General features: G+C 44.5%; 2 protein-coding genes across 4 annotated transcripts; one reads left to right on the top strand and one right to left on the bottom strand.

The window, feature by feature from the left end:
* Positions 1–93: 93 nt before the first annotated feature.
* CCNDBP1 (cyclin D1 binding protein 1) lies at positions 94–9,079 on the top strand. Of its 2 annotated transcripts, XM_051633434.1 has the most exons (12): positions 94–178; positions 261–320; positions 848–927; positions 1,316–1,387; positions 1,508–1,589; positions 2,045–2,141; positions 3,878–3,951; positions 4,211–4,287; positions 4,999–5,252; positions 5,656–5,716; positions 6,714–6,760; positions 7,137–9,079. In XM_051633434.1, exons 1-12 carry the CDS (start codon positions 112–114, stop codon positions 7,243–7,245), a joined length of 1,080 nt encoding a protein of 359 aa, XP_051489394.1. In that variant the 5' UTR covers positions 94–111; the 3' UTR covers positions 7,246–9,079. The 2 variants fall into 2 exon arrangements, with proteins under 2 accessions (XP_051489394.1, XP_051489396.1); XM_051633436.1 differs by lacking the exon at positions 1,316–1,387.
* Positions 8,000–18,070, bottom strand: LOC127391129 (protein 4.2-like). Of its 2 annotated transcripts, none has more exons than XM_051633431.1 (13): positions 17,844–18,070; positions 15,770–15,955; positions 14,842–15,072; positions 14,248–14,366; positions 13,398–13,520; positions 12,819–12,996; positions 12,301–12,439; positions 11,922–12,025; positions 11,371–11,613; positions 10,239–10,559; positions 9,781–9,941; positions 9,220–9,353; positions 8,000–8,265 (listed from the first exon to the last, which is right to left on the bottom strand). In XM_051633431.1, the coding sequence occupies exons 1-13, from the start codon at positions 17,851–17,853 to the stop codon at positions 8,115–8,117; spliced, it is 2,100 nt and encodes a 699-aa protein (XP_051489391.1). In that variant the 5' UTR covers positions 17,854–18,070; the 3' UTR covers positions 8,000–8,114. The 2 variants fall into 2 exon arrangements, with proteins under 2 accessions (XP_051489391.1, XP_051489390.1); XM_051633430.1 differs by having other exon boundaries at positions 9,220–9,374.
* Positions 18,071–23,184: the final 5,114 nt, after the last annotated feature.

The following is a 23,184-nucleotide window of genomic DNA, read 5'->3' on the forward strand; positions in this document are numbered from 1 at the left end:
TGGTTTGTTGTTGCGGGGCGGGACCGGGAGAGGCGGGACGCGCCGCTTCCGCCGTTCCCCGGAAGCGGGTGTGACGTCAGGGGGGGCGGGGCGGCGGCAGCTCCCGCAGCCATGGAGGCGCGCGAGCCGCTGCGGGGGCTGCGCGAGGCGCTGCGGGCGGTGCTGGCGCGGGTCCGAGGTGCGGGCCGGGCCGGGGCGGGGGCGGGTCCGAGGTGCGGGCCGGGCCCTCCGCCGGCTGAGGTCTCTCTCTGCCTTTACAGAGGGCGAACCGGGTGAGGGCCGCGAGCCGTTCGAGCTGCCGCGCTTCTGGGACGCGCTAGGTACGGGCGGGGAGCGGAACGCGGCGGGGCCCGCCGGCGCGGGGCGGGTGTCCGCACGGCCGGTGCGTGGCGGGGCTCTGACGTGCAAGCGGGATCCCCGGCAGGGCTTCCCCGGGGCCTCCGCGCCTTCCCTCCGCTCCGGGGTGTTGGCGCTGGCAGAGCGGGGCCGGCGTCGGACAGATCTCACAACGAGGTTTGCCAAGCCGTTGGTCGCCGTTAAAGCCTCACGGCACAGCCCGCGGGAGGTGTCATGGACCAGGGCACAGAATGTGGCGGTGGATATCCCCACCAGTGAAAAAAGTAGGAAAAAAGCAGACATAGGACACATGCACCAAGCATGTGCATCTGCCGTGGAATTTTTCTTCTATATTGGAATTTAATTTATATTTTTGTGTTGCTTGGAAGGAAGAAATTATAATCAAGTAGAGCAAGGCAGCATCAGAGATGTTGCTCATCTCGCTGCTCTGTTCTTTTGTCTTTTACCAAAGTTACTTTCTGTGCTTTTGCCTCCATTGAATCCTTTTTAGGTCAGACATTCAAAGTAACATCACAGGAAGCTACAAAGCTGAGTTTGGCATTCTCAAGACCTCCACTGGCTTCAGCAGAGGTGAGAGAAAGCCCCCACAAACTTCTGAAATTGCAGTGTCTGTGTCAAGTTTCAGGCATCTCTTAGTTCTCTTTGGTAAAGCAAAGTCAGTTGGTCGTTGTGGGCTGTGCCCTGGGGAGTGTGTGACTGCAGTTCAGGAATTGCCCAGAGAACTGATTTCTTACATTCTTCTCTTTAACATCTACAGCTGGCTGCTGATAGGGACAGGATATTGGACAATACAGACCTTAGATCTAACAAAGAATGCACAGTCTTTTTGCTGTTGACAGAGGTTTATCACACCTGTGTTTGAAGAAGAAAAAAGACCACTTCCAGTTCAGAATAACGATCTAAGCTGCTCTTCCTCTCTGGTGCAGGACCACTATACAAGGGCATGTTTTGTTACCAGGTCATGAGGTGGCTTATGATGAAAGCAGCTTGCTTCCTGGGTCTTCCTGTTGTGCTCTGTTTCTCAAGCAAGGTGGCTATTGCTATGCTTCACTTTTCTCAATCTGAGTGTAAGTGATTGCTGGTGAGACTTTGTAAATTCAGTGCAGCCTTGCAGTGCCCACAGCTAATCCTTTTGCCTCTCCATTTTCAGGAGTGCCAGAAGTTGAGTGAAGATGTCCAAAAAGCCATTCTTGCAGTTGCCACAGTGTATTACTGGCTCCCCAAGGGCCGAGGTGAGAGATGGGGAGGGCAGGGCAGTCACCACTATACAGCATGCTGTTTTTTTCACCTCTCTGTAAAGAAACCCAGTATTTCAGAGCATAATATGACATCTGGTATCTGCAGGTAAGTAAGTTATGATGAGTAGCCAGCCCTATTATGAGCTATTCTGTGGACTTGAAATATGTTTATGAGTGAACCTGTTGTCTGTCTGCTCCTGCAGATGTCCATCTGTCAGAGTGATAGTGTAGGAAGTTGTATAGTTGATTGAGCACTCATATTTATGAAATGTTGAGATCCTTGCCCAAAGTCCTTTTGGAACTGGGAAAGAAGTTGCTTCCTTCAGAAGACCTATAACTTCATTTCTAGTGTATACACAGGGACAGGGCAGGCTGTGCTCAGGCTGCGCAGTTGTCCTGTCGGTGCTGACTTTGTGGCAACTTTCTTGCTCTCTCTCCACCTCAACCAGGTACTACTCTTCGGAAGATGGTACGAGATGCTACCACTGAAGTAGTGGAAGGAATGATCCAACTCACAGAAACAATTCTCAGTGCTCCATTGGAGAGGTAGTAATTTTCCAGAAAAAAAGGAAGAAAAAGTTACAAATATCTTGTTAGGAAGCAGCAAGTGCAGCCTTCTTCCTGAGGGAAGAGGGCAGAAAAATGCAGTGGCCTCATCACCAGAGGCCCTGTCCCCTGTATCTGAGTGAGCACAGCAGTGCTGGTGAGGGCAGTGAGGTTCTCGAGTGTCCGGCCAAGCCCGTGGTGATGAGCTCAAGCTGCAAAGTCGGGTGTCACCAGCCGGTACCGGGGGCTGTCAGGTGCTTCTGCAACTGCCCCCCCGATGTGGAGGGGTTTGTGAACGAGCCCGAGGGTCACACGCGGCGCTGCCTCTCACAGAGGAACGGCCACCGCGGGGCCGGGTTTTAGGGCGGGAGTTAGGATGCACCCCCCATGCTCAGAAATTGCCTCTAAGACCAGTGTTTACTGCACGAATTAATCGGTTTATTAAGGGTTAACACAAACTGAAGGATGATGTTTTGGGAAAATTGAAATATAAAAGGCTACCAGGGATATATATATATATATACACACACAGTAAGAAAGTGTCCTTTAGGGAGGTAATGCAGAAGGTCCTGTGCTTTTAAGGGAGAGGGTTAAGGACCAAAGGGAGGAGGGAAGGGCCCACCTGCTGCACTCGCCCCTTTGATACCCCCTGACCCATCGGTCCAGTCAGTGTCACTGTCCAGAGCCAACGAGCGTCCATGAGCCCCACGTTAGGGCGGTGACACCAAGGGCACAGGGTGGCTTGTCACCCGTTCTTTCTGTCCCGGACCACATCTGTTGTTTTGGGTTCAGTTGTCCTTGAGAAGCAAGTCTGGTTTAGTTCGTTAGCTGGGGATAATCAGGAGAGGCCTTCACTGGCTTAAAAGGCATTTTGTTTAGACTTATGTGGGGAAGAAAAGAAACAGTTTCCCACATCAGGCCAGCAAGTCAGGATCAGGGTCAGGTCCAGAGAGAGTAACCAGCATCAGACACCATCTAGTGATTGCCCAGCATGTCCATTACAATGAGTTTGGTTTGAGGTGAAGGCAAGAAGGTCAAATCAGTGGGTCAGGATCCAGGTCAGAATGAAGGGGATGTGAGACTGGGTGCAGACATACCTGCTGTGATGGAGCACCAAGAGACCCCAGGGAAAGAATCTCAGGCTAAAGCCATCTCCTGGGAGCTGGAATACACTCCAGACCCTGACATACTGTCTTGTTCCCATGACCAGGCTGGGTACGTTTGCCTATGTGGAGAATGTTTTCATCCTGTCCCTAGCAAGGAAAGATGCTAGAAGCAGGATTCCCATGAAGGTGCTGGATAGCATTTGCACGGTACAGCAGATTTTGCCCTCTGCAGTGAACTGTCAAACGCAATGATGGCTCAGCTTTATAAATGTAGTTATGGGAGTGCTATGAAGCACTTTATCTTTACAGGTTACACCCTGTTGCCCTTAGGCAGAGGTCAGCAATCTCTAGTACAGGCTTCTGATTTGCACAGATTCTGAAAGAGAAATACTGTGCCTAAGCACCCTGAGAAGCCTTTCTAAGAGGCTCCTGCTTCTCGTTCCAACAGATAATTAAGTTCAGTAGGAGCCAGGACTTCTTTCTTTCCACAGACACCTGTACAAGCTGTTGGTGACATCTTTCCAACAGAGCTTCTACTGGTGTGCATCGTCTTTGATGCAGAAAATAAAAATACAGTCTAGCAGAGTGGTGCTACTGAGTCTAACTTTTGGGGGCTTTGTTTTGTTTCAGCTTGTCTCAGGATCAGCTTATATCAACTGGTGGTGTGTGGGAGGCATGTGAGCAAGTGTCCAACTTGCCACGAGGTGAGTGTTGTGTCTGCAGAACAACTGAAGTAGGACATGTTGTCTTGGAATATCTGTAGCCCTTGCAAGGGGCATTCTAGCTAGTACAACGAAAGCTTGCTTCTTCTGCAGAACCCAACTGTCTTTGGATTGTATGAGCTTGGGAGCCAGGCCAGATTCTCTGCATGGTGGCAGTGCAGCTCTGAGCTCTGAAAAAAAATTGATCCTGTAGTCTTAAGATCTAAGTTATGACACAGTTTTATTGTTTTTGCTCTTGCAGATAACCAGGCAGCAGTTGTATCAGCTCTGACTGCATGTCTAGGTGTGGTCAAAGATGCTCTGGAGGAGATGGAACATGTAAGGAAGGTCCTAAGCCTTTGAGAAATCCTTCAGTGATGGAACACAGGGATTGTTTTATATACAGGCTTTGACTTAAATTTGATGGAGCCAGACTCTTCAGTAGTTCCCGGTGACAGGACAAGGGGCAATGGGCACAAGCTGGAACACAGGGAGTTCCATTTAAATATGAGGAAAAACTGTACAGTGGGGGTGACAGAGCCCTGGGACAGGCTGCCCAGGGAGGTTGTGGAGTCCCCTTCTCTGGAGATATTCAAGACCTGCCTGGGTGCAGTCCTGGATAATATGCTCTGGGCAATCCTGCTTTAGCAGGGAGGTTGGACTGGATGATCTCTTGAGGTCCCTTCCAACTCTTGACAATTCCATAATTCCATGATCATATTACACCTGGATCTTAACGAGTTTTTAAACTCAAGCCTGGTTTTACTTTATATATGGTTTCGGAGTGGGGTGGCTGGGCAGTTTAGGTCAATGTAAGAATGGTACTGTTTGCCAGGTTCTTCCTCTTTGTTATGTTGAATTGGAGTAGAGGATTAGTTTTTCTTAATCCAGTCCTGCTGGGATTAACAGAATCTGGCTACAGAGACACTGGCTGGAGAGAGATTCCTTCATATTTTTTTGCACGACTTCTAGATTATTTTTTCACTTTCCTCCTGGATACTGCTGGAATTGATGTTGGGCTCTGGGTTTTCACTGCATCTATGTTTTCAGGCTCTGGTGGAAGGGCAGGACCCTTACGGTGACATCATGGAAGATGAAGAGCTGGGCCTGCGAGGCAACAGAGACACGTACTGGTCAGAGGCCGACAGGAAGCTGCTGAGCTCCTGCATGGGATTGATGAAGGCTTCAAAAGCTTGCCTGAAGAAGGTGTTGAGTGTAGTGAAGGCTTATGGCAAAGCTGATTCTCCAGAGCAGATTGCTCAACTTGATGATCTTGCAGACATTGCTTATGAGATCAGTCCAAGGTAAGCAGGTCTCTTCTCATGCTGCTTTCTTCTCCAGAGCAGTCTGTCTTGAGGGCTAGAGATTGGATTTGGAAAACCTTTATGATATCGAGACTGATCAGGTGGTGGAAGTGGGTGTGGTGGGAAGACAATTATGCCTAGGCTGTTGAGAATTGTGCAAGTTAGGAGAGGAACACGTTGTAGCTTGGGGTGGAGCTGTGCCACATGTCATCCTAAGGTGTGAGAGTGGCACACAGATCTCTGAGCATGCAGTGAGAAGCATCCCATGGCTATGACTGAGAATGTCTCCTTGTCATGCATGCCATTCCTGACTTGCATTCAGGGTGGATATAGGCTTTGACCAGGATCCATGAGTTGTGCTATCAAGGCCTTTCTTCCTTTGTTCCCCTCTCTTCTCTTCTAGTGTTGATGAGCTTGCACTGAGCATGTATCCACCTGTGAACCAGTTGGCTGTGCGACTCCATGTAAGTATCCACAGCCTGTGTGTGGTTCTGCTCACTTGGCTGTAGAGAAGGGTAAGAAATTGAATTGGAGGGATTTTGTGACTTTCAGGGAGAGGTGGGTGTTAGTGACTGTCTCAGTAGCAAGTTTTTAGGGATGAAGAGTTCTCTTTGGTTCCTGCACACTTAGCTTCCTTCAGGTGGAAATGCGTGCCTCATCTTCACTTCCTCAGGGAAGAGCATGGCCTCTTGGACTTTGGCTCTGAACTGTAATCCATAGACATCCAATGACAGTACCTCAGGAAAGTGAGATCTAGGGCTGCTGAGGGATGTCTGCTTTCTTGTTTGGGTGACATAAGCTTACTCAGCTAAAGTTAGTTAAATAAAATAAAAAAAAATCTCACACTGGGCATGGTTGAGCACTGAAACAAGCTGCTCAGAGCAGCAGTGGAGTCTTCATCTTTGGCAATACTCAAAACTTGACTGAGCAAGGCTCTGAGTAACCTGACTGAATTTGAGGTAGGCAGGCCTTACTTTGTGCAGGAGGTTGTACTAGATGACTCCCAGGGGTTCCTTGCATCATAAACTAAGTATGCATCTTCTCCCATCTGAGATTTTTATTCTTAATCCTGGTTCCATGCCTTTGGCCAGTGGCTTGATTTTTTGGACTAAAAAATAACATACTGCTTAATATTGAATTGCATTACAGTTGGTCACTTGTAACTTCATACGATAATATTACTTACCAATTTGTAATGAGTTTACTGTTTTTAATAAGCAAATGTTTTAATGTGTGCTTTAAAAAACAGCCTGTCTTTATTTCCACCTGTCCCAACCAGCAGTAGATTGGCAGAGACTCCTAGCATGGCAGTGATAGATAGCTTCCTTCTGCATCAGGATCTGTGGCAGTTTTACTCATTCTTGTGTTGGACATTCCTGCACCCTCTCTTCTTTTCCAGTACTGCTGAGCCTGCTTTTTTCTGTGTTTAACTCAGTTTACTTCCCTTTTGTTTCTTTCTAGGCTGCTAAGTTGGCCTCGGTGTTAAAGAAAGTCTTAGAGATTACAAAGTGAGTATCAGTGTCAGTTTTGTGTGTGTGTTCCCTGCTGTGAAAGTTGATAATCTTTATCTTTTTCCCTCCTGTCAAAGATGACTCATTTCTAGACAGTAAACGTTGTCATTTTGGAATAATTGTTATGTTATCCAGTCACGAAGGGGCTAAAGTAAGAAAAGCATGGTAGGGATGAAGACACAGACAAATGTGTTAAGGTTTGGGACTAGAGACATGGATATGGGTTCTTCCTTGCTCAAGACACTCTGGGACTAGAGCAGTCCTGTTTTAATGCTGTGGTAATTCAGCACTTCACAGTACTTGTGTGTTGTCTGGCTGAATAGGTAGAAGACACCCAGGAGGTTTTCCTAATGAATTTCCTCCACTTTTACAGGACAAGCCATGTCTGTCCACCATCAGAGGAAGGCTGGGTGCAGTTTCTAACTGGTGCAGTAGATCACAACATGAACAAAATCAAGAACTTCACACAGGGTCAACTTTAGCTCTTCCATGTCTACATCTGTTGCTGCCACTGCTGCTGGCATATGCTTTTCCAGTGAATCTCTCTGTTCTCCAGCTACTGGGAGAATGATGGGAACAGGTTTTTTTTGGGATAACTTTACTGCCACTTCGTAAAGCTTTCCCAAGAAATCACTTTTTGCCATTCCAGGAGGTGTTATTTTGCTTGGATTCCTGGGATGTGCAGTGCTGCATCTTAGTTCTGTGAATGCACCCTATTTTTCAGATATGGGGTTCAAAGAATAATAAAATATTGCTAGAATTGCATGAGTGACTTTATCTGTTTTCAGGTGGTAGGGTGTATCTATACAGAAGGAAAGGGTCTTGCTTCCTTTGCAACCAGCCCAATGAACCATTAAAAAATAGGCAGCAGTGCTGCTGTTTGCTGTCTAACCTTAGAGAAGAGTGAAGTATATTTCTCTTTTCTGTTTCCTCAGAAAGCAGTAGAAAATATTTGCTACTTTATGAAGGATTTTTAGTGGAATAAGACTATATATCCAGATAAATGCTACATCTCTCATCACTTTAAAGTTCTAGAATATCCTTTTTTTTTGTCATGGGTAGGGAAAAATTATTAAGCAGTGGTGGGTTCAGCACATATGCATGGTGAGAAATGCAGCATCTGCTTCAGCATTTAGCCCATCTTTGTCACAGTGAGGTTCAGCTTACAAAACTGGAGAGTGGGCATAGTGGCAGGTGGGAGAGAGTTGGGTTTGTACAAATAATCAAAGTCAGGCATGATTTTAATGTAACTTTAATTAAACTGTTAACATCTATACTTGCCTAAGATCAGAGCATGGATCACAGCCACTGTTTTGTGAGCAGGTCAGCAGAAGGTGTTCCAAGCTGGGTATCAGAAAGCTGCAATGTCAATAGTTTTGTAGCTCTTCAGGTTCTGGAGTTGAAGGCAGGTAAGATGTGCAGTGAGTCTTCTTGGCCCTGGTTGGGTGGGGGTGAATGGGATTTTCAGCTGTTGAATGCTTTTAGGTTGCACCGAGCCCAGCCTGAAAGGTGAGAAGGGATTATAACAGGAAGATTATAACAGGAAGGTATTTATAGTTCCCAGGGCCCAGGAGATGGATTTGCTAGACAGAAATGTGGTGCCAAAAAAAGGAAAGGAAAAAAAAAACACAACACAAAACCAGAAGGCTAGCAGTTATCTAAACTACAACGATGGAATTGTGATCTGACAGTAGTTTGGGAGTGAGATACATCAGGAGGGTTGAACTCCCCATGGAAGCATCTCAGGTTACCTTGTCCTAATACAGCTTCTTGAGAGAAATGTGGAGGTTTTTTCATGTGAAGGAGAGCGTGCCTTTTTGGATGACTGTTGGCTAAGTCAGGTTTGCTGGGTTCTTCAGTAGAGAAGGGAAAGATCCTGTTCAAATTGTACCCAGGGACTGTCTTTATTGCTGACAGTGGGTAATGGGTGGAAAGACAGATCACAAACAGTATATTTTAACCCACTTTAGGGCTGTTCAGTTGGCTAGCAAAAAAGCAATTGATTTCACAAAAGCAAATAATTTCTAATTTTCATAGCTCGTGTCAGTCACCTGTAACTTATTTTACTTAATGTGTATTTCTGCCTAAGTCTTGTGGTACTTCTCTTGTACCTTCTCTTGTACCAAAACCAATCTTTTTGTTGCCAGGTATTTTTCCTTCTGCTGTCTATGCCTATGGGTTGAAGCTTTCACAAATGTCATGCTGCCTTCAGCTGACATAATACACATCTGTTGAAAGTTCTGTTATGTGGCTTTTCTTCTTTTCAGTGTGAAAACATTCTGTATGATCTGTAAATAAAGGATGGGATGCCTGGGGCTTTCATGCTGTAGCAGTCTCTTCTTGCCACATTGTTGCTCACTTATTCTGGAGGACAGCCTTTCCTGTACAAAGGTTTCCTTAGCTTGTGTTGTCTCTTTTTCCATTTACTGTTCTTAGATCAGTCAGTTTGCACTTACTTGTACTTCCTTTGTCCGTAAATGAGCCCGCGACCTGCAACCACTATCACACACTTCTCCAAGGGTTCTGTGAGGGGGTTCAGGAGGCTGATCTTTGCTGTGCTTGGCTGATATTGTACCATATTTTCTGGAAACTGTTGAAAGAAGGAAATGAGCTGAAATTGAAAGAAGGAAAGAGATTCTTCTATATTTAAAGGGAAATAAATGATGCTTTCATGCCAGAAGTCTCAGCCTGAGCTGCCAGTTGCCAGAAGAGGCAAAGTTCAGCTTACTTTCTTCTCAACTACAGTCTTCTGCTGTAGTTTTCTCCTGCAGCCTCTGATTCCAGGCTGGTGAGTCAGGAGTCATTGGGATTTTCTTATGCTCACACATAGACAAGGTAGAAGTGGGAGTGCTGTACAGCAGCGTGGCACGAGTCACCTTTCACAAACTGGAGTCTTACTGCTTTGACAGAAGAGGGCAGGAGGAGAGCCACTCTACCCAGCAAAATTGTTTTTCTGCTTAGATCTATGAAAGCTGTTTTCTCACTGCTGCAGTAACAGAATGATAGACCTGTCTTACCTCAATAGTGAGAGGGGGGTCACAAATGCTGATCTCTTCCTGTGCAAAGTATACGTGGAAGGAGTCCTCGTCTCTCAGTGTGGCAGTCAGCCTAAGCAGATGGCTCTGTCCCAGCTCTCTTCTGTACCATGAGTAAGGCACAAAGACCTGCAGGTTGTTAGCTGGAATATGGAGATGACAATGCAGATGATAAGTACAGTTTGGTCTTAGCCTGCATGACACCTAGGAGTGTTTAGTGCCCGACATTATACTAAAGCCTTCACCATTTAAAAGTTTAACTGATCCAGCTGGATTTGCAGATTTAAAATCTTTAAGGTGACATAGCCCAAGTGTTTTTATTTAATCACCTACAATCAGCTATTCTGCCAACCTGTTGTGAACTTATGGCTAAGTGCATTTTTCTTGAAGTGAGCGGACTAGAAATGCTCTTCCAGCCTTGCATCCAGTGGAATCCTTACCTTCATTACTTTTGAGGATAAAATGAAACTCTTCCTTCCAAACCTGGGTAACGGGCACACCATTATAATGCAGAGAGTGGGCCCCAACTACCAGGTGAGTGGCCTTTTCTTCACCACTGTAGTTAGACACTTCAATGGAAAGCGGAATATCTTGTCCCAGTGGCAAAGAATTCTTTGACTGGAGATGGATGAAAAGGTTAACTGGCTCTTCAAGGGCAGTAGGAATGCAGCTGAACTGTGTTTCACTGCTGCTGCTGGTTGTCTCAAGTTTCTTTATCTTTCTGTAGGCTTTGTCAAGTGCTTCTTTTTCCTGAAGAGAACCTGTCACAAAAAGGGGAGCACATATTTCAATATTCTTTCCTGTTTACCAGTGTGAAGCAGTAGATGCAGAAGGATGGCATTGAATTGCTGGCAGCACTGTAGAAAACTGTTTTCAAGAGCATAGAGAGATACCCTGTTGTGCTTCTGGTTGGAGAAGTTCAATAATTTCAGCTGACAGGACATTCACTGGATGTACTTGAAAGATTCTACTTGGAAAGTTTTGTCATTATTTTTAGAGCATCCTGATGCTCACATGTGCCAGAGGAAAAGCAACAGTTGGCTCTTTAATGGCAGCTGTAGCTGTGGCACAGTACTGTGATGGACTGCAGCCAGGGAGACAACGTGCCATAGGCAGACACAAGATGGCAGAGCTGGGTCAGGGAAATAGCATTCAGGATAGATTCTGAAGAGAGAGCTACTTTTAGAGGGAGGGATTTGGAAAATACCTGGGAGCATAGCAGTCCTTTTCAGAAAGCTGGAGTCTGAAATATATCTATTATGGGGGTAATGGGAGGTAAATGTACAGAGTGTACAGGTAACAGAAATCAGGAAAGGTTTTCCAGACAAGAAAGTGCCTGGTGAAGGAAGGCCTGGTCTTTTAGAGAGCTGGTTAATGTGATTAAGCAGGATGAAATTTGGGGTATGACCTGTGCTTTGACAGCAAGAGTAAGGTGGTTTTGTGCCATTCAGGAAGGGGAAGTTGTGAGAGGTGGAAGACCATAATGCTCTGGAATCGCTCTGCCCTTTGGTCCTTTACTCTTCACTTGCAACACTGGCAGGGGGTGTGCTCAGCCACTTGCCTACTCAGTACCTTCAGGATACTTGTAATTGTGTGTGATATCCTCACAACGTTCACTGCCCACACTTTTGGTGCTGATGTTGTTGCCAGTGTACTTTGTGGGACCAAAAGCTGGCTTGAGGGTGTCATCTGCTTTTTGTATCCAGACCCGGCACTTGGCATTGATGGCAGCAAAGAAGGAGCAGACATCATAATCAACTTCTGTGTCACCTTCCTTGATGGCTTGAACAGGGGCTGGCCCACAGAAGGATGGACCTGAAGAGAAGATGTGGCCTAGTTAAGATTCAGATGCTCTACTGACTAGACCCATGACTAGTTGAGATTTATACTGGGAGTGGTGAAGTATCTGGTTTTGGAGCAGTGCTGTGATACAGCTCTTGGAACTACACAAGCTGCACAAACCACGAGGAATGATGATTTAGTGCTTAAAGTCAGCAGGGTAAGGCCTTGTGCTTTAGAATCCTTCCATTGGAAGTTGGAGAAGGGAGGAGTACTGAACTGCTTTATTTATTCCCTGCTCCACTTGCCCTGCAATCCTCACAAGCCCGTCTTTGATATCTTACCTTTGCTTTTTTCCTGGCAGGTGGCATCCAGTGCCTGCCACCCGCTGTACTTTGGTAGCAAGTCCGCTCTTGCCATCCAGCATTCGTTCCAAACGTGGAAGGTCCTTCAAGAGACAACATCACATGCATATACCAAGGGACTAAGACCTGAGGTACAGTAAAGTTTTAGCCAAACCACAGCCAATTAATGCTCCTTTGACAGAGGTCAGTGCATGTTGAGGAGAGCAGAGACCATGGTTTTTGACACAAGTGGAGGATCTCAGTTGAGTTTTCTCCTGTCCACCTCCCTGCAGCTGTTTATATTTTTCTTTTCTCCCCTCTATCACTTCCTAGATCCAGGTATTCTCAAATTGCTTGGAACCCTGCCATTTTTTCTTACCAGACACGGGCATTCTTGTCATGTGTAATCAGTGTCCCATCTTCATCATAATACTCATCCACAGTCAGGCAGCTGTTAGTGTTGTGAGCCCATGTAAAGCCTGTGACCACCCTGGTAGGAATTCCCAGGCACCTCAGAACTGTGCAGAAGAAAGAGCTGTGAATCAGTTGTGCATCCTGCCCTAAGGGTGCCTCTGGTGATAGATGTAGGAGCCATTTTTGGTGCAGGGGCTATTAGGAATGGCAGCAGGCTTGCTGTCTGGACTTTGCAAGAGGCATTGCCACGTCAGGAAAGAACCTATCATAGATGCCTTCAGTGCATGGTGTGTATGGATACTCTTTTATCTCAAAAGCAGTGATACTGAATATTGATGAAGAAACTGAGGAGCTGCCTCTCACCTAAAGATTAATGGTTTTGTTACTGGCATCTGTGTTAATCAGGAATTTAGGCATATGCTAGAGGTTCTGTAGACCACGTAAGGCTTTGTTAACACAGGAGTCTTTGAACCACCAGTGTACCTGAGCACATGACTGCAGCAAACACCCAGCACTGCCCGTAACGCACAGGCTTGCACTGCGATGCAATCCACTGCCGAAGGATAGGGCTGCTTCCCAGCCACTTGGAAGGGGCTGTTCCATTATGGTACTGCCTGGTCCCACATTCTGTTAGGATTCCTCTAAACTCATCACAGTTCAGCTGCAGGGAAGGAGGAAAGAAAGATGGATTAAGAAATTACCTCTCTTTGGTAGGTACAACTCATCCTGTATGATGAAGCTACTTCCGCAACAGATGAAACCAAAAGGATATTTTGTGCAAAGCATGAAGGTCACTGCTGAGCAGAACAGGTGCAGCAGCCTCCCCTGACATGTATTCAGTAAGTGTTCTGTCACTGCTAAGAAACTCCTGCAGCACTACTTCTCTGCAGCAGGAATATGAGAAAAGGCTAGAGATGGGTAGGAGGTGGTGTTTGGAACAGCCCTGGACAGGCTTCCTCGTTGGTAGATGGGTAGCCACAAACTGGGATGGAGAAGATGCTAGCCTTCACTCTGCATTTGGGTCTTCTCTGCTTGGGCCAGGGCTCTGCCTGCCCTCCTTACCAGGGCAGCGACTGCACGGCAGATGGACACGGGGCTCTGGCGCCGGGCAGGATCCTTGTCTCCTTGGTGCCGTTCACCTACATCCAGCAGTGTGAAGCAGATGTCAACAATATCCTCTTCAAACTGAAAAAAGAATGTCATTTCAGGAAATTTGGCCTGAACATTTGTTACCTGGAGTCCCTGCAAGGGTTTGTAACTGTGTGCAGATTATTTCATCCTTTCTGCTGGTAGTCTTATGAGAGTGGGCTGTAGAGGAGAGCTCCAAGCAGAGGTTTGGGGGGGGAGCACAACATGCTAAAAGCAGATTTACAACTTTATTGAGACAAGGTGGAAAATGTATTAGCCTGATACTCCATCCCTTGATTAAGGGAAATTATTGCTTTTCTGGAGCACTCTTGAGGTTGGCACAGAGGTAATTCTCTGATCTGATGGCACTGAAATGGAATAAAATTCCATTGCAATCATTGTCTGTGTCAGATGGCTTTGGGCAAATTGGAAGATCTACTTGACTTCACTTTATCTGTAAACTAGAAACAGCATTACTAAGGTCTGTTAAGTGCTTTTGTGTCTGTTGATGAAAGGAAGCCACACAAAGCTCAGATACAGAGCAATGCATTTCTTCATAGAGGACAACCTGAGAAGATGGCTAAGTTTACGTATACTGGGTTATGGGACTTCATTCATCCTGTTCTGCACCACCATAGACAAAGATAGTGAGTGCAGGCAGCAAGTTCTTTCATCAAGGCCCCACAGCATGGAAGTGGATAGCATCCTGTAGGCACAGGAGATACACAAACCTCCTCTGCTGGTGGCTGTAGGAGAGCACAGACATGTTGGACCTCTTGCCTACCTGACTGAAGTCCCAGGGTTGTGCTAGGACTGCATTTTCAGTCCCCCAGTAGATGACACCCTCTTGGTTTAAAATGTACTCCTGCCGCTGTGCCTCATTAGCCAAGAACACTTCATCATCTAGATGAGAAGAAAAAGGCATCAGGAGGAAAGCATTCCTGCTTACAGATGCATTTGCATCTCTCTTACATCAGCAGACTCCACTGCACTCCAGGGACTTAATTCCTGGATTCTACCTTGGAAAAATACCCCATATTTTGAATCAGACAGGAAAGAAAAATGTCATTGTAATATTTGTTTTATCTTGACTCATCTTAAAATCTTTATTATAGGAAACACTTTATCAAACATTTTTCCCTCATTAGTGGGGCAAAAAGGGCTGTGGTAGTGCAGTACTCCAGGACTGGGGCAGAAGTGCTGAGGTAGGCAGCTTTGAGCTTTTATTAGCCCCTACCTCCTTACTGAGGTCCCGTGAGGAGCAGGGAAAGAGTGGTGGGGAGCCCTAGGTGAGTCAGCTCAGCCTCTGTGGAGGCAGAGCTCAAAAGCTGAGTTTGTGAAGTGACTGATCCCAGCCCGCCTGTTTCTGACCACATACCTTGGCACCAGGGATTAAAGAGAAGGGTGAAGTTGCCCAGGAGACAGTAAGACTTGGAGGTGTGTAAAAGCAGAGTGTAGTGGCCAATGGGAGCATTGGCAGGTGTGTTCACAGAGATGGTCCAGGAGCATGGGTCCTGTTCTTCCAGTGCTGCGTTCCACTGCTTCTTGTCTCCCAGGCTGGAGATGGAAAACTCCGTCTGGGTTCCATATGCTTGGGAAGGATGTGGTCCTGCAGCCAAAGAGGTGTGTGAGAGGTTGTGTGTATTCCAGGTATTCATTCTTACCCCATACAGATTGAAGGGACCTTGTCTGTATTGGGAGCCCATAGCTCTCCTTTCTTATGAAACAGTCTTAACCCTTTAGCTGCTTAATGCCTAGTGAATCTTCCTAAGGTTAGTACTGCACTCAGGTCTCCATGTTTGAAAGTGGGATATGTATTTCACAGATTTGTGGAAAGCAGGAACAGCCAGAATGGTGCAGACCTGCTGCTCCCAGGATTCAGTGTCTGGTAACTAAAGTCAAAGCCAAACGCTCAGGTTATGGTAAAACAAGCTGGGGCTGAATCCTGCTGCCCTTCTTGGGTGTCTCACTGGAAAATGCTCTGAAACAAAACATTAACAACAGGCTAGCTTGGTTTGAACATTCCTAAACCAAAAGCCAGGAGAGATCCCATGAGTACTTTCAAATCAAAGAGCAGTGAACCTGCACTGGTTATTGTGCTGCAGTGTCTCTTCTCGAAAGAGATCTAGTTTTGACCCTGCAGCCCCAGCATCAGGAGACTCTGTTCTGCCTTAGATAAACAGTTCACCGGTCTCACTTCTAAATGTGAGCACCTCTGTCTGGCTCTGGAGATGGCTTTTGCCACCAGCTCTTTTCTTCAGGTGGGTGGAGGACCAGAGCTCTGATAGGTACAGTAATGATGTTACCTGTCTGTACAATGAGGAAGGTCCTCTTCAGCAGCTGCAGGTAGTTGTGTATTGGAGCTGAGAAGCTCACAGTGATAGTGAATGGCTGTCCCCGCCTCACCATGAGCCTTTCAGTGCTGATTTCTTCTGTGTGGTGGTTATTGTTGTTCATTGGGATCTTGAGGTCACATTTTTTGATGCTCAGATCTGTAATGCGAGAAGATACGGAATGAGTTTGGATCTGTGAGCTGCTTGCAGTCTGGCTCTGGGCGGCGCCCTGAGGTGCACAAATAGCTGCTTGGGTGTTTCTCCAGGCAGACAGTGCAGCTCTGCCTTTCAGACTTTCTGACCAGTCACTCTGTTCATGTGTCAAGTGGCTAATGAGCTACCTTTGCTTAAACTTTAGCATCGTTAAGTGAACCAAGTGCTTATGCAAAAGCTCCTTCTTTCCCAGGAACAGACCTGAGCAACCAAAGGATGCAGGTGGTGTGGCTAGCACGAGCTTGCACTGTGGCTACGTCTGGAGTCTTGCTTAAGGGCACCAATGGCACTCAAAGCAGCATTTCTCCACCTGGATCCATGGCTGAATTGTGCGCAGAAGACAAGCTATTACACCCCACTTGTAACGTGAGTGCAAGCTCTTCCTGCAGTTACTGCACTGTGGGTGTCTGATATGCACCAAAGACCATCAACTGGTGCAAACTTTGCTGCTGGTTCAAGTGCAGTGTGGCTGTTTAGTCCTGGAACTATGCTGGATCACAGAAAATCAAACACCAGTTGTTGCTTCTTTGCAACACATTTGTTGGCAATCTCAGACCCAGAACTGCAGGAGACAGAAGAGCCCCTCCTCTCTGTCCTTGTCCTCCTCCTGTCTCCTACACATGCATCATAGGCATCAAACATGATTCTGTCCAGAAGAGAGAAAAAAAGTGTTGCAATTTCAGGCACCCAATTTGGTGCTCAATGGTTGCAATGTGATCATATACTTGCACTTTAATTATGGATTTGATGGTGTTTTTAGTCTTTCCAGACTTCTTGCGGAGAAGCAGATAGCATCCTGGTTTTTCTTAGCCTTGGGATCATTCTGACCTTGCTTCTCTCTTCAGTTTCCAACTCATCACTAAGACCCTTAAGCCTATGGGTTGTAACTGTGCCCCTTACATGACGTACTGTGACCTGTCTCCCTTTGGTGATCCAGGCTCCTCCCTTTGCTCCAGCTAGAAGAAATTTCAAAAATCCACAGAACATTCCCCTGCTATCTAAAGCCATTGCTCCTGTGCTAAAGCTACAATTACTACTCTTTGCAGTTTTCATTGGTCTGTTCTCTTATGTCTAACTTGCCTTGTCCTCTGCCTTGATATCTTCTCCTATTGCTGTTGTCCCTTCTGTCTGTGTTGTGGGAGTGCCACTGGATTGCATGCTTTGTTTCTTTTTTCCCATATGATTTTTACCATGTGTTGTTTTCAGCCAGTGATTCTGGTCTGGCTTTCAAATCCCTTTATGGCTGTCCCAGTTCATAGCCCTGCACCAGTCTAAGCTTCACAGACCCAGCTCTGGCTTTGTACCTTTTTTTTTCTGTGGTGGAAGATGTTTGTTCTAGCTATCTTGTAGACTGGTGAGTCATGTGCAGTCTGGCTTCCTTTCCATCCTATGACTTTTTAAGATCTTACTGTCACCTTCTTCAGGGTTGATTGGAAGCTAGACTCTCTCCTTGCACGAGTGGCTAAAAAACTTAGTCATTGCTCTGCTTCAGTTTTGTAGTCTAGCTCTCCTCCCCCCACCCACTGCCACCTATTCCCGAGTTAAGAATAACTCTCTTGCTTTTGCTTCCAAACTCTCATGTCTGCCTTAGCTGCCTGGTACTGCTTCTCTGGAGCTCCTGTTAGGCACTGATGCCAGATTTTGTTTGCTGTCCATTTTCATGCAGTCCTCCATGCAATGGAACCCACAGCCTTTCAAGCACTTTCCTGGATCCTGCCCTGTAAGAAGTTCACCTCTTCTACAAGCCTCAGGAGCACTGTCTTGAAGCAGGGACAGCTGTTTTTCCTGACAGAATAGCAAATGTTTAGGACTAACCAAAGTGATCTTTGCTTACCTTGACCCATGTCTAGTTCCCTGTACCGTGAAAGTCTTCAGCACCTGCTTGCTCTGGTGGGCAAGGGCTCCTTCCTTCAGTTTTCTTTACAAAGATCTGCTTGCAATGTTGTTTGCTTGATTTCTTTATACAGGGTGGGACATGATGTTGCCACCTCTCCTTCAGCTTATCTTGCTGGCCTGCTGTGCAGAAGTTGAGCACTCTCTTTATCTCTCAGACCACACCAAAGAGACCACAGAAAGGGGTGACTTTTCCTGCCTACAGACAAGTTTAAGTTCCACAGCAGGATATGAAGCCTTTAAAGACAGCCAGTAAAAATTGTTTCAAAGAGCTGTGTACTGGGGACCCAAGAGTAGGAAATACAAATCTTAATTTGGCTCTAAAGAATACACAGAATGCATTTAAAATGTAAGTGTTGAAGAGTTGCTCTCTGTCACTGACCCTGAGCAACCTTAGATCCCAAACTCTTCAAGGAGTTAAAAAAAAAAAAAAAAAGATACATGAATTGATCTTATGCCTAATTCAAAAAAGTGAAACCACTTCAAAATGAGGAAACTTGTTAAAAGCAATGACTACAAAAATTAATTTCTGTAACATAATGCAGACCATTTAAAAATACTAAACTGGAGGCTTGGACTAAATACTTTCTTAATATAAAAATAAGGTTATGGCATTGATAAATGATTGGTCAAAGGACAAGAAATAAGATGGCAAAAGTAAACAGTCTTTACTATGGAGCGAGTCACCAGTAGTTTTGCAGAAGTGTATAATCTTCCACAAATTCATTAAGAATTTGAGAAGTCAATAAAAATATATGAGGTGAAAAAGCTTGCTCAGTTATTTTCAGTAGTAAAGATGAGGGAGGCAGCTTTGGAAAAGTTGCTGTTTAAACTAAATACAAACTTTCTTTGCATGATCAGTATTTTTAAATGCAACTTTGCAATATACGTGTTTATGAACATCTAGTGGTTTAAATACAAGCAAGTATTTATTCCACCACCATTGTGTAAACACATAGTACCATCTCTTGGTCAAACTGGCAACTGCAAGTAATGCTACATAGGGTGCAGCTGGTAAACTGTGAACAGAGAACTACTTATTGTCCCTTTGTATCTTTCATTACACCAGAATGGGCTAAAAAGGTCCAATGGAAAGGTTAAAACACAAGATGCCAGATTAGATGCCTGATGTTTTCCATCCAAGATCTGAGAGAAGCAGAAATCAGCCACTACAGAGGTAAAAACATTCAGCAGAAGTGCTGAGATTTCCCACTTGTGTCACGTTTCTTCCTGTCCAGAATACGTGTTTCTCATCTGTTGGTTTTTTTGACGTTGTTGGTTGTTTGATGTTACTTTAAATGCCGTCCACATCTGGTCCAGCACTTGTGTTTGGTAAAGGCAAATTCACAACACTGTCTGCATCACTGATGGTACTAAAATGGTGCACCCATTTCTGTGTGTAGCATTTGTAACTGCACTGTGAAAAAGCAGTTTAGATTAGTGCGGCTGCTTTGCTGAGTGCAGTTTGCATGTCTCTGCAGGCACTCTGAACTTTCAGTGATTGGTATTTCTAAAGTGTGCATCAAGTATTTGTGTTCCTTATATTGTGGTTGTTAAAAGTTGCTTATTGTAGCACTCTGGAGTAGTATTTCTTCTGTGCACTCAGCATAATGGTATTTGGAGTTGTATACAAAGATTCTCCTTCTTACTGGTTGCTGAGCGTTCATACAACACTGTTGAGAGCAGTATGTTCTGTGTCAGAAAGCAGGGAATAGACAATGCTTCAGATACAGTGGCTCTACCATATGGGTCTTCCAAAGGTGTTGCCCTAAAAGCCTCCAGCAAAAAAGTCAGACACTTCAGAAAAATAGTATGTTTTTTCAATCTGAACTGTAAAGGGCAAATTCAGTAACCTTTAGACTTCCTTTGTCTTGTAGATTTGTTTTAAGGGTGTTTTTTTCATATGCTATCCACATAGCTCTGTTTTACATGTTTCTGGCTCCAAAAAGAGAAAGTCTCTTAACAGAAATAATTTATGTTTGCTGAAGCTTCAGGAGCAGCTTTCATTATGACATTCCTTTGAAAAGACTGGGTTTGGTTTTTACCTGCAAAATCCACCTCTCCTGTAAGTCCTTTCACTCATCTTTCTAGTCAAAGTCAATTTGATATCAGGTTTATTCTTCAGGCTTCCTTTAATTCAAGAAGTCGAAGCGTGTGTACTCAGGCTGTTCTTTATTACAGTATGTATTCCAGTCCATTGTCCTGTACAGTTGCCAGCTGCAAACATAATTTTCTCATGGATTTAACACATATTAATCATGCTTCTGATAGGTACCATTGTTTGTAAAACTGCAGTTGTAATAGACCAGCATTCTGCTTATTCTTATTTCAATCTCTCATCTTGAGGCTGCAGTATGGTGAACATCAAATTAGCACCTGTCATCTCAAGTGCACAAGATCCATAAAATCAACCAAGTGAATTCTCCTCTTCGTTATAAGTATTCACTAAGAACTTAACATTCACTTACAATTAATCACATCCAAACCTATCCTTGTCTCTAAAATGCAACAAAATCATAAGCAGGTACAACTTGCTAGACTGGGTCAGACTGGTGGCTCATCCAGTCTCATCTGGTCTCTGAGACTACGGAACACCAGATGCCTCAGAATAATGTGTGTGAGCTTCATCGCAGCAAGTGAGACATCATCTCGTAGCTGATGATGTTCAAGACTGAATATGTCATGATATGCAAGATTTAATATCACTTTGAGACTTCTTGTTAATGATAGATATTCTTTGTAGTAGTCCCCTCCTGTCTACTTTGCAGTCTACCCTGTCATTAGTGGCAATCATTGAAACACCAGGTGCTGTAATCTCAGCTGAGCTGTCTGTTTATGCTGAGGTCTCCTGCTCTTGATTTGGCTGAGGTAGCACTGAATAATGGTGGACTAAAAATTGCTTTCCTAATGTGCATTTACCAAGCTGAATTTCACTGTTTGTTATATTGTCATCTACTTTGTCTTGTTTGTGACCCTCTGAAGTTCCTCATAGTTTTTTAGTCCTCAGTAATTTAAATGGCCTTATGTAATGAGCAGATTTTTTACCCTTTTTGCACTCCCTTCTTGCCTTGCCACTTCTAAAAGACTTCTTCCAGGTCCAGGCAAATGTTGTCACTGTTTTACATCCACTACATCCCTGAAATGTGAAGTGCTCACAGAAATCTAAAGGAAAAATCATAATAGGATCATAGAATGCCAGGTTGGAAGGGACCTCAAGGATCATCTGGTCCAACCTTTCTTGGTAATAATATCTTTGAAAATATCCATCCTGCCTGGATATTACTGTGTTACTGTGTGTATAGTATGTGAGGATCCTTGTTGGTGTATAAGTCCAAACATTAATCTGTAAAAAAACATTATATTCTTTATTACTTATAAAAGTAGTTTAAAAAAAGTTATTAAAAAAGTTTAAAAGTTATGTGAGCATCTTTAATAACTGGGTTTCTTTCTGAATGTAGTGATCAAAAAATACATATATCTGTTTCCCTTTTATTGTGTCTGCATTTCCAGCTATGACATGACATGTACATGAATCAGATGTGAATATTCCTTTTTGGTTTAATTCCTTGTTTATTTAGAACAATAAGAAATGCTTAAGCTGTGCCTTTTGATTTTTCTTTTATAGTGAGCAGTACCCTCCACTTTCAGTGCATAGGAGTGTGAGATGCCAAGTGGTAAAGCAGTGCAGCTCTGGTGACAGAACAAACTGATTTGAAACTACCAACTTTGTTTTGCTGTTCTGTTTTGTTGTGGGTTTTTTAATCTGTAAAAGAGTAGTAATGTAATTGCATGCCTCAATCAAGGCTCTAGAGACTTAGATTAGGAAAAAAGAATGGTGGGGAGAAACATTTGCCATCCTTGAGTCTGATTTTAATGTCTTTCAAGATCAATTAATAATATGAAAGTGTCATGTTAGCTAGTGCTCACTTGATTTTTTTTGAGTGACTGGAATGGAATGAGGGCTGGGTCAGCCTCTTGGACAAGCTTAGATTTAAACTGCATATTTTTAAAGGAAAATACTGATAATTAGCCATATTTTACTCCACCAACTCCCATGGGCTTCTGACTAAGGGCTGTGCAAAGATTGTAGGTTTGGCAAAAGCTATTTAAATCCTTCTTTGGGCACTTACACATTTTTCTCAGTTATAATAATTAGTTTAATTGAACAGCTGTCTTATGTGTAAAGCAGGAAGAGTGTATATTTCTTGTACGTGGCACTGGCCAGATCTGCATTTTGACACTGAAACTGAATGGGGTGTGGTTGCTGGGCAGTTAATGATGCTGACACCCTGGAAATGCAACAACCTGAGGTGTTGCAAATCCTGGAACTTGGCGCAAGCATTAGGACTGATTTTCCTTTGAACAGCAGGCTTCCTTTACAAATAGTTAATTAGGATGAGGTAATTTCAAGTGTGTGTGCCAAATACTGTTTGAAATAATTTCCTGAATTGTATTAAAGAAGAGATACTGAAGGGATTTGAATGGCTTGGCTGTACTATGTCTTAAATGTAATGACAGTCTGCATTCTTGCAAGAATGAATGAGATTTTGTGTCATACCATCACTTCCTCAAAGCCTTTTCTGAGGCTAGTGGAGGATTGTATACCCTGACTTTCCAAGATCTCGCAAGACTTAATTGATAGGTGCAAAGCTTCCTTTTCCCTTCTCCTTTGCCTGGAGAAATCTGAATTCCTTTCTGTGTGTGTGTGCACGTGTCCTCTTTTCAATCTTCATTCCAGTCTCTCTGGGCTGGCTAGTTTTGGCAAGCTTCTGCATCCCCTCTAAGTATATGTGTGGGTGGCTAAAGATTGTAATTGATGTCATGAAATAGGAGTTCACATGTTTTGAAGCTTTTGTTGGCTTTAAATCAAAGAAATTTAAATGAGACCTCAGTTTAATTTGTGTCATAGAGTCAGTTAGTGTCCCTAAAACATTCTATCTGGCGGTAGTTGGGGCTGTATTGCAGGACAGTACCATGTGTTGTCAGGAGGAAAAGGTCACATTGTCTCTTAGGAACCTTCAGATCTTTGCTATTTTGGCTTGTTAACTCTGGAAGGAATCAAGGGACACAGTGTTGGGATTTAGGTACGGGCAGTGTAATGCCTTCCTCATGGAGGATGATGATCTGCTTTCAGCAGCTTTGTGGAATGAGGAATTGTGACTGTTAATTGAGAATTTTCATACATCCTTCTGATTATATTGTCCTGAGCCTTTTCTTCTCATCCTGTGCTTTCTGAGCACTTCTGGGAGCATTGCAAAGTATCTGCCTTTGCAAACAGAAAC

Source organism: Apus apus, chromosome 15 (genome assembly GCF_020740795.1).
Source record: "Apus apus isolate bApuApu2 chromosome 15, bApuApu2.pri.cur, whole genome shotgun sequence".
Classification (NCBI taxonomy): Eukaryota; Metazoa; Chordata; class Aves; order Apodiformes; family Apodidae; genus Apus; species Apus apus.